Source organism: Eurypyga helias, unplaced genomic scaffold (genome assembly GCF_000690775.1).
Source record: "Eurypyga helias isolate BGI_N326 unplaced genomic scaffold, ASM69077v1 scaffold13991, whole genome shotgun sequence".
NCBI classification, from domain to species: domain Eukaryota; kingdom Metazoa; phylum Chordata; class Aves; order Eurypygiformes; family Eurypygidae; genus Eurypyga; species Eurypyga helias.
In genome coordinates this window covers 8005-18780 of record NW_010231591.1, presented here as the reverse complement: position 1 = coordinate 18780, position 10776 = coordinate 8005, and the positions used below count along the sequence as shown (strand labels likewise).

At 38.6% G+C, this 10776-nt stretch overlaps 1 protein-coding gene across 1 annotated transcript in view; it reads right to left on the bottom strand.

Annotated features, from left to right (window-relative positions):
• Window positions 1-2747: 2747 nt before the first annotated feature.
• LOC104516710 (adenylate kinase 9-like) overlaps window positions 2748-10776 on the bottom strand; it is a gene marked incomplete at both ends in the record, with an annotated part of 14477 nt that continues 6448 nt past the window's right edge. The window contains 9 exons of the mRNA XM_010161135.1: window positions 2748-2862; window positions 3389-3491; window positions 3573-3671; window positions 4399-4568; window positions 5070-5266; window positions 6417-6637; window positions 8183-8329; window positions 9483-9684; window positions 10621-10776. The exon at window positions 10621-10776 is cut by the window's right edge and continues 64 nt beyond it. Coding sequence (XP_010159437.1) covers window positions 2748-2862; window positions 3389-3491; window positions 3573-3671; window positions 4399-4568; window positions 5070-5266; window positions 6417-6637; window positions 8183-8329; window positions 9483-9684; window positions 10621-10776 — 1410 coding nt within the window. The remainder of the gene's footprint in view (window positions 2863-3388; window positions 3492-3572; window positions 3672-4398; window positions 4569-5069; window positions 5267-6416; window positions 6638-8182; window positions 8330-9482; window positions 9685-10620) is intronic.

Genomic DNA, 10776 nt, shown 5'->3' with positions numbered 1-10776 from the left:
TGATTCTATGCCCAGCTGCTATCAACTTCCCATTCCTTGGGCCGTGAGGGGCTGGTGACCCTTGAGGCAATGACAGACCTGGCTAAGGCGCCACATACCCTGCACTGGCACTCCGTGGGGATAGCCCAGGCGCCGCATGGCTGGCACCAGGCCGTTGCGTCCTTGACACAAGTGCTGTATCACCTAAATGCTTTGCCCATAAAAAATCAAGAGCTGAATGTTTAGAGGAGGAAGGAAATGTCAAGGCCAAGACCTTCACAATGAAGATAGTATTGTTTCTTTTCTTTCGTCCCTCTCTGCCCTAAGCCATCTTTTGGTGCACCCTGTCATTGAGTGCCAGTCCTTAGAGTATGCTTCATTATTTGAATTGTTACACTGAGGCAAAGGGGAAGGAGTGATTTAAGACAGCCAAATCATAACTGTTTTTTTCCCATAGGTGATACTTACAAAAATTGGAGAGCATGAAGAACTGTGCTATAAGACCCTCAACTCACTGGCTTTAAGCTGTAGACAACTGCATTTAACAGCTTCTGAGTGATTTTTCAAGCATAGACCTCTTACAGGAGTCAAGTTTGAAGGGCAGTAAATCCCTCTATGATGTAGGGTTTCCTACTTTTTTTTTTTCCCTAGGAGTCAATCTCTCTGCATTTATGATTGATGGCCTGTACCTTCTCTTCTCAAGATACTTAAAGCAATCCAGTATTGCCGGTAGAAAAGCTGCAGGGGCAACTAAACCACTTCTTGTCCGCTATTTAAATGTGAGACTAGAGAGTGACACAGGTTGGAAGATGAGAAAGTCTTACTTGAGATGGAAATGGGATGTAAAAAATTTCCAAGGGACCACAACATGAAGCACTTTGATCAAGTTTCTGTTCAAGGATGGCATGGCTACTCTAAAGAGACACACAGTAAATATATAATGCTCTATTTGCAAAGGAGATTCTTCAGTGTACTGGAATGCTGTAAAAATGCTTAAAAGTTGGAAGCAGTTCTACCCAGTGCTAGAAAAAGGTAACTTGTTTTCCTGGATTCCTATGGTCAAACTCTTTGTCACTGCATGAGGAGATCAGATTTGTGCACTTGCATAACCTTTCCAGTTCATCATCCAGTGCTAATAATGATTTAATGATGCAATATACAAGGAGGGCACTGCTAGCGTGGACATCATTACGTTAGCAAAGCTGTGCTGACAACAGAACAAAAACAGCCTTTGTGAACGAACAAACTACAGTATAAAAGCAGTTCTGCTGGCTTAAGAACTGTACATTTGTACAAGGGCTTATCATGTGCCTACACTGTTCAGTGGTCTTCCTTTACAAAGCTACGCTAGCAAAAATCTGTGATAGTCCCAGAAAATTCTGGAGGCTGGAAAAATTCTGGAAGCTACATGAGGAAATACAAAATGCGAAGAACTTTAGACAAGTAATAAAGATTGCCATTATCTAAAAGAATAAGTAAAAATGTAAAATAACAATAGGCAAGGTAAAGTTCACCCACTGAACAGGCTGGCTTATAAAAAGCGAAACTGGTGGGTTGAAAGCATGGCAGTCTTGCTCCAGAACTCTCCAGCAGTACTGGAAACCAGACCAAACCGACAGCAGAGCTGCAAACTGGGCTGCTGAGATGCTGAAAGCTGGAACTATTTAGGCTGGTTGCAAACTATTAAAAATTATTAGCTGCAACAGCTATCTTGGAGTACAAAAAAACCCAACCAAACAAAAATTATAAAAAACAGCAGATAGGAACACAGGAGACAAAGCTTGACCAGCTTTCCTCAGCAAAGGAGCGGTCCTGACCTCTGGTAGCTCCATGAGATGTGTTACTTCATCATTATTTTGTGGGCTGAGTACCAACCACCCGTTTTTAATTTTAGGCTGTTACAGAAAAGGTGGTCGAGTGGACTGTCATTTAAATAAAAAAGAAATTAAAAGTAATCAACATACTGATAGTCTGAATCTAACACTGAGATCTTCCCAGATAATTTCACAAATAAGCAGACTGATAAATAACATTTCATTTCTATCTGCTAAAAACTTGAAAGACCTAGTTAAATCTGCATGGGTATCTATTCTTACTACTGTGTAACTTAGTGTATTGGCACTGAGCCCATGCAAAAGAAGGGTTTTTTTTAAATGGCAGGTGTTATGTAAGCTGGTTTTCAGTACAATTAGACCTCTCATTTACATATTTAGCTGATGTGTTGTTGGAGATGTGTATGATCAGAAAGTTGTCTTCAGGTTATCTGCAAGGCAAGGTTTGTTAGTAAGTCTATTTGATTACCTGATACAGTTGACAAAAGGCAAGCAAAAGCATTCCACAGATAGTATTTCAGCAGCCTTTTATGGCATTGATTTTAGTCAATTTTTAAGACATTTCAGGTTGTCCATGACTTGCTTAAAATGCAGTACCACCTAGATTATAAAATTTTACTTTCTGTTTAAAAACCCCAGCAATGAGTGTTAGAAGTGTTTTCAAGGCCGTCAGGTTGTAGGTGATAACATGTCATTAAAATCTCATGATTTGTGGGAGATCACTTACTTATCTACCTACCCTATTAACCTAATTTTCCTCCCTGGTACTTACACATTTCCAAGAAACTTGGCAGTGTGTACTTATATCAGGATATAGTAGTATTTTCCTAGGTTGGACATAAGAAAACTACACGGATTGGTTATCAGTGTTGGGTCCAATGACCTACTGCATTTATCTAATTCATTATTTTTATAGCATATTGTTTTATATGTTACCTTTTAAATGGTGGGCGATGAACAGCAGAGCAGTTTGTTTTACACTCAGGAATGGAAACTTTGGCTTTAAGCAGCCTACTTCACTCAGGGCTTTTATTAGGGAAGTTGCTACTCCCTAAAAAAAGAAAACAGTTTTAGAAGACCATTACGAAAATCTCCAACAAAAATCTAACCAAATCCCAGTCCTGTTGTCATGTAAATCTAACAAAATAGGATCATGTCCAAGTTGGTGAATTGTAGAAGGTAGTAAATAATATAAAATATCGATGAATCATTTTTAATTTCATATTTGTGTCTCAAAATGTAACCAACCATCCTTAAATTATTCCAGACAGGCTTGTGTCTATCCTGGTGTTAAAAAACAAAGCAAATCGTAATCTTAAAGATAGTCAAAAGACTCAGAAAATTCATCATATAATACTACAGTTTATTATTCCCCTCTGATGGTCTTTTCCATTAAAGCCAGAAATACCTATTATTTTACAGCTTTTAAAAAATTCCTCTCAAGTACACAATTTTCAATTTAATACAATATCTACTAATAAACCTAAGACTCCTATTGCGTTAAAAATGAAATAAACTGGGTGGGATATAGTATACATTGTAAAACTGTGTTTTAAAGTAGAAAAGCAAAACCAGGCCTGTTCAAGGTATCCAGCCAAAGGCAGTGTGGTGAGTGGTATCGGCTCCTTTATTGGAGGGAGTTTACGTGGAAGCTTCAGATTCCAGTACTTCTCTGGTAACCTGACCAGATAGAAAGTAAGCACTTCTAGGATGTATAAACAATGACACAATTAAAGATTAAAATTCAGTTAGTGTATTCACCTCATAAACTTCATAAGTTTTTCTTCACTTTCAAAAATATATAGCTTATCATGGTATTTTGCTGCATATTCAGTGTTGCCAGGCACCAAAGCTTCATATCTGAAGAGACGAAGCAAGAAAGGCTATTAATTAATTCACAAGAAATGCGAAACATCATTTGTGTGGTGTAAATTCATGAGCCACTGGGAGCCTTCTGGTAATTTGGCAGGCATGGGAACTACAAAAAAGTACCAGTTAGATCATCCATGTTTCCATGATATGACTGACAGTTAGAAGGCTCAAAATCTGAGAGGCTCTGCCACAAAACCTGCTTATTAAACGGCTTTTGTAGTGCTTCATTAGAACTCCTCTAGTTAAAATGCCAGTCATGGCTGTTTGGGACATGAAGGAGGGACAGCACAGAATTGACCGTTACGGTTCTACCGTGCTGAGAAAATCCTTCACACTGAGGAAATCAGTTGGACTTCATGGTGGAGCTTTATGGATATCTTATAAAAAATGTGATAGCTAGTTTTGCATCTACTAAGCTCTTGTGAGATTGGTTTGAACTTCCGAAGGCTTATGATGGAGAGAACTCGATCCCTCGCCAAGCAGTCTTCATCACAAAAGACAGTAAGCCAACACAGATCCTTGTAGAACCTGTAGCCATACGGGTGTCAAAAGGTGCTTTTACATCGATTTCCAAAGCCACAAGCCCAATATAGAGAGTTATAATTGCTTCTTCCTGTCCAAACCCTGAACACTATTCCAAAGTACTTTGCAAGTTTTGCTCATTGATGTGTTAACACAGTCTGTCATTCGGATTATGAAAACTGCAGTGGCGTACCTCTGTTTTCCATCTAGGTAACTGACAGGACAGTATCCCTTCATTTCAGCACTTAGAGGGAATAAGGCCTTCACTTCTGCTGCAGTCAGTTTCTTCGGTAGCATATCTGGGGATGGGAGAGGCTGAGGTGCCAGTGGTGGCACATAAACCTCCGGTCTGCTCAAGAACTTCTGTTAGAAAAAGAAATTGAATGTTTTTATAACAAAAGAAGCACTGTAAGACTGTTAGTCAAACTCCAGAGGACTGGCTCCTGCAATTTAGATACTTGTTTCTTCTACAACACCTCCCTTGGGGTGCTGGCACTGGTGATTTCCAATCCACGCTCAGTTAAAGTCATCACTGTCCGTCCATCGTCCGTCACCACCCACTGCTGTCATTAGCCACTCCCTACCCCTTGTCCCCCCAGAACAGATGGAGAAAGGCGGAAACGGTTGGTTTCAAATGTTTGATCCACGACAATTTGTAAGAGGAGTTTTGGTTTGAATGGATTCTGCTGCATTTTGTCTGCCTTGGTGTTTGACAGCAGAAGCGCACAGAACAAAAGCCTGCATACGAACGCCCCTGGTCTGATTCCGATTACATACTGCTTGTTTCTCTGTGGAATCAGAGAATCTAAGCAACGATGTTCCCTCTTCCCCTAATCTCCTCCCAACCGGCTTTTTGACGCTTACGTCCAGTTCTTCCCGCGAAGCCATCTTGTAATAGTGTCCTCGAAATTCCGCAGCGAACTGCAGCGAGGGTGTTGCAGAGCAGTCAACCAATTCACCCTTTTCTGCAAGGCTGACGGGGCAGTACTGTCCAAACTCCCCCAGCCGACAGCGCAGCTCTTCCGGGGTGATACATAAATCAGCAATGCCCGCTGCTTTTCCTGTTAATCAAGGCAATTAATGTTTTATTAGTGAGAGACAGAGAAACAGCAAAACATTTCTATTCAGAAACGTTACAGGTTAGAAGCCGGTATAATTCGTGTCAAAATGGTATGAAATAATGAGAATTAAAATAGCAATTTTTATGGACTGATATTAAAATGAAGTGGCAACCCATTAATTTTTATAAAGTTTATATAGAATTTAAGAAACATAGTGATTATTCATTATGTGGGATATTCTGCACGCTTAACTTATTAATCTGTTTTCCCTGGGGTGGCTTTATTTATGATTTATTGTTTTACTCCTTTGTGTTGCTAAGGAACATTTCAGCTATTATTTTATTTCTTTACACTGGTGAAAAGAAGTGCAAGGTGTGATAAAAGCCTCCCCTTTATTCATTCATGTCTTGTAAATTCCAGTCTATCTGGATGAAATATGTTCAAGTTTTTTAATAAAATGTCACATAAAACCCGAACTGTTTAAAAATTGTGCTTTTCAAGCTTGGCAAGTTAAATATTTTTTTTTCTTATGACTGCAATTTTTAAGAAGGGTGCAGCCACAGAACTATAAAAGTTAAAAGCAAAAGGTGGATATAAGTTAAGGAAGTCTGTTTGCCCTTCAGAGGAACTCTAGTTAAACTGTGCAGGCATATTTAAAAGGCGTATTCAGTCCCGTCCAATGCTGACAAGTGGGAACTGTGGCATTTCAGACTGAAGTGGTTTTCCTCTCCCAGCACAGAAATTAACTCAAATGGCATATTTAATGTTAATTCTGAACTTATAATTAACCTTTCACCCCTCCTTCTCTCTTCCTCTACTGACACTTAAGTGACGCTGCAAGTCCTAGTTCCCAGTGCATACTTTGGGGTACCCTTTGTAGTAATTGATCACCCAATGTTGAGGAATCTGCCCTGGACCGTGAGATATCCAACTTCTTTCAGATGTTATCCTGTTCTTTGGAGGATGGCCTCACACTGTTTTGCCTTTGCTCTCTTCAAGAGACCTCTTCAAGGTCTCTGCAGATGATACTGAAGGATTCGAGGGTATGTACGTGCTGCATCCAGAGCAAGTTGAAGTGGAAACGCTTTAATTACGTTGCAGCTTCTTAAAGAAACTAATATTACTCTGAGAAACTTTGTTTTTCTTTTACCTTCTCTTATTCTTTCCAGGTATATCTGGATTTCTTTAACAACCACTTGAACTTCCTGCAGCACTGTGTTCCAGATCCACCATTTGCTCCGAGAGGCATCAATCACACACCAGTTCTGACGCTCCTTCTTATAGTAAGTCCTAATTGCATCAATGTGCTGTTTATAGCAGGAATTTTTAATAGCCAGAATCTGTGAGCTGTCATGTTCAGGGTAGGGAGGTCTGAAGACAATGAAAAATAACACATTTAATGTGAGTCTGAAGATTATATAATTTCATTGAATTTCAGGTGTAAAGTCTAGGAGTTCAATCCTTTACAAAACTCTGTTAATTTGAAACTGTAGAACATGTTTGAGAAATACAACTTTCTTATTGAGAATATTACCAGTTACAGAAGAAAAGAAGCATGCTTCAGACAGTTATGTTCAGAAACACAGAAAAAAACTTCTGCTATTTATGTCCCCAAAACAAGACAATATTTTTGTAAAGGATTTGGAATGTATCAGCACAGATAACTGACACACACTACCAATACACCAGCAAATGGCACTCTAGACAAAACGCGACGAGACTTTTAAAATGGAAGTCATTGTTTATTGAAAAACAGGCTTAATTTGAAACATGCTGTTGTTTGAAATCAGGAGGTAGCCATAATCCTTGGATTTATTTTGAAAACTGTCCGTCATATTTACATATATGTAAATTAAAATAATCTTAGCTGACCTCTAAAAACATCATTCAAGACAAGAAGAGATATTTTGACTAGAAATAGAAGCATTTCCTGTTCCAGTTCTTCATTTAAATGATGCCAAAAAAAAAGAAGATAAACTTCTGTTTTAATAGGATTAATTTCTCTGTAAGCTGTATCTTTCAGAAATATCTGATAGTGCACATTTGATTTGTATTTAAGACTATGAAATGTAATTAGTTTGGTATTTAAAATGAAAAGTTCAAAGTAAATACTTCGAAAAAGACAGCATTAATTTAATTTTTTGCAATGCAAATTGTCTTTAGGCTTTCAGTAAACAATTAAGCATCGTACTGATTACTTGATAAAGAGACAAAATGAAAGAGACATGCAATAATGCTCTAAGCTATCTGGAACTTCTTAGAAACACTTCCTCTAATGAGAACCAGGTTCTTACACAATTTAATTTTAAGGTGAATGTTCTGTTCTTTTTAATTCTCTGTCTGTTTATAAACTACTTACTGCTCTTCCTCATAAACAACCAACAGCTCTTTAAACAGAATATTTGTCTCCTTAGAATAACAAAGAAGGGAGCGAGCTGTATTGAAAGATTTAGATGAGTAATTCATGAATCATATACATTGTTTTCATCTTTTAAAAAGAACTCCAGCTAGATTTAAGAGATCTTATTATATAAAGTATCAATTTCCTGTAAGATGATAATAATTGAATTGATGAACAATAAACTTCAGCAGCAGAGTGAACTAGTACCATTTCTGATGTACAGTTTCATTAACACCAATTAAACTAAGCAGTAGGTGCACAGCATCGCACGCCTGTGGCCTCAGTCGTTCAGGCGGGGGATCTGGCCAGAGCATGCCACACATTCCTCTGGCCTCTTACGTCTCCGTTTCTGGTCTATGGAAGTCAGAGTGTTAGAATGTAGAGGGACTGGTGCCCATGTCTTTTCGTATGTGGAGTTCAGCCGGGTTATGCACCAGCTTGGATACAGCCTCCCTGTGTGCAGGACTGAGGCACATACAGAAATGACAATATTGTGTGTCAGGGAGCATCCCTACCTATTTGGGCTTTCCTTATCCAACAGTGCTCTTCTGAACACCTCCTTTGCATCCATTTCTAATTCAAAGATTTTCGCTGGAATTATCCTAGCTGATTCCAAGAGGTTTACTTGTTTTCTTGTTACAGGATATCCATCAATTACAACTCTGCGTACAAACAGAAAGACAGTTTTCCTAAGAAGTCAGTTTCTAATTAACCATTAAGACTATGTATATTCCTACTACATTCTCAGTAGAGACAAAAGTCTACACCCCTGCCATGAAGTCAGCGCTACGCTGACTTGATAGACAGGGTCTTTGCTCCTAAGAATTTACAGTCAAATAAAAAAAAAAATCAAGTAGGTAAAGATAAAATAAGAAATAGTAAAGAGTAAAGGAAATACCCAAAGGGCAAAGGGTATAGGAACGTGACTGGATGTCTCTGACTTATAAAAATAGTGGACTTCAAAATTCTGACACATCAACCGCTGAGAAACACAATTTCAGCTATGGCAAATCTCCATATGGATTGGGAGGAGAAGTTTTCAATGTGAAAAAAAATATTTACAGTACTTGAAGAGGTTTTTAAATCATACTGAAGAAGAAATGCTTTTCACATATTAGGCAATACTGGGGCAAAATGTTCTGAAACAATATTCAGGTTTTTAACATGAAAGAAAAGTTGAAAGAATTCTGATCTCAAGCTCAAATAATTTTCAGAGATTATTCCAGAATTTCCTTTCGCTGTAACAATTCTTCTTTTCGAGAGAGGAGTTGGATGTCATGAAGTCATGATCATGAAGCTTTGTAAGTCTGCCCAGTTTGGAAAGTATTTCAGTGGTGGAGAAAGAGCCTGGGAAGTCAGAATCACATATGAACGAAGTGCAAAGACTCACTGGTTTCAGTTCCTCCTTAATAACTTAAGTTGTTAACAAAACCAGAAATAAACTTCAGTACTGAACCAGTCTGCATGACCAAAGAGAATCAGATGTGTCCAAGTCGGTACTGGAGCTGGTAAAATGGTAGTTCTCAAAGGATAACAGAAAATATTGGCGTATTGACTGAAAAATAATAACTTTCATAAAGCACGTTACTAGGATTTAGTGGAATATACTTACCTGAAAATTGCAGAAAATGATGCTTCGGTCTGCTTTCCCAGAGTAATGTGAAGAACCTCATTCTGGATGGATTCTATTCTTAATGCATAAACCACTGATGTGTTTTAGTGAAATTGTTTTACAGTGATAACATGGGAATCACTGACTATGAAGGGACTGGCATGTCTTGGGAAAAAACCCTGAAATCCAAACAAGCCTCTTACCCGGTGGTATTACACACGTGATCCATCAGCGCCACATCCAGAGCCTGGATGGCCAGTTCATCGGGTACGGTCAGTCCCTTGTGAAGATGCCACTTCAACGTAAGTGCCAACTCACTCTCTGGCTGGTTGTTTAACACCAGACGTATGGCATCTCCCATACTCAGGCACAGTAACCCATACACCTTTGCAAATTTCTTGGCAACTGCAAAACATTTTGATTTCAACACACAACTTTTATTATGCAAGCAACATCACAACCTAGCAGTCTGATAAAGTACATCCTTAGCCTTAGAAGCTAACTGCTCAACTCATTCCCTGGGTCATTGCCAATGCATCACCTTGGTACGTACCTAAAGGGCCCAAACCGTGGCATATGTGCAGAGCATGCCCAATGCACTAACCGCGCTCAGTTCTGCACAAACCTCAGTGGCAATAGTCAATATTATTACAAAATGTCTCAGAAAGTATGTTTCATTGCTGCCTCTTTTACTGAACAACCTAGCAGTTAGGTCATTTGTCCAGGAAATGGGAAATATGGTTAAAATTTCCTCCTTAATATGGGATAATTTGAAGCCATCTCTTCTTTTTCTCACGCCCTATTCTAATCATTAAGTTATGGTGTAAGCTGAATTTTCCCCTCCACCAGTTAAAGGCAGGTATCTGTGGATTGGCGGAGTCATGGAGGAAGAAGAAGAGGGGAGAAAGACAGAAATCTTGGATTTTTTAATCTAGAAGTTTGGAAACAGTCTGGGGAATGTGAAGTTTTGGGTTCTGGTCCTTGATCCTAGGAATACTTCTTCATTTTACATTAGATCATATTGACTGAAAGAAAAAAGAAACAATTAGAAAATAATTAGAAATAATACAAGGGGTGTAAATTGACCGAGTTGGAACTCTCTAAGTGCCAGTCCAGGCCAACTTCTTAAGAAACTGGGATAAAATTCAGGTGGACAAATTTCAGGTGGACAATGCTGACTGTCAAATGAGACACTTGAGAATGTAACTAGAAGATTCTATGCACAGCAAGAAAAGCAGGAAGACCAACAATATTGCTGGTTTATGATTTTTTTAATAGCAGCAATGACACAGCTTCAGTCACTAAATAAGGTTTTGATTTATAGATAATAATGGCTCCTACCTGTAGTCTTTCCAGATTTTGGCGGTCCCACGATTGCAATCGTAACTGGCACAGCTGGTTTAGGTTTTGGCTGACGAATATATTTGATGGGATTTTTCATAAATGTTTCTTTATTTTCCTTACTTGAAAGGAAATAAATATACTGTCGATGGATTA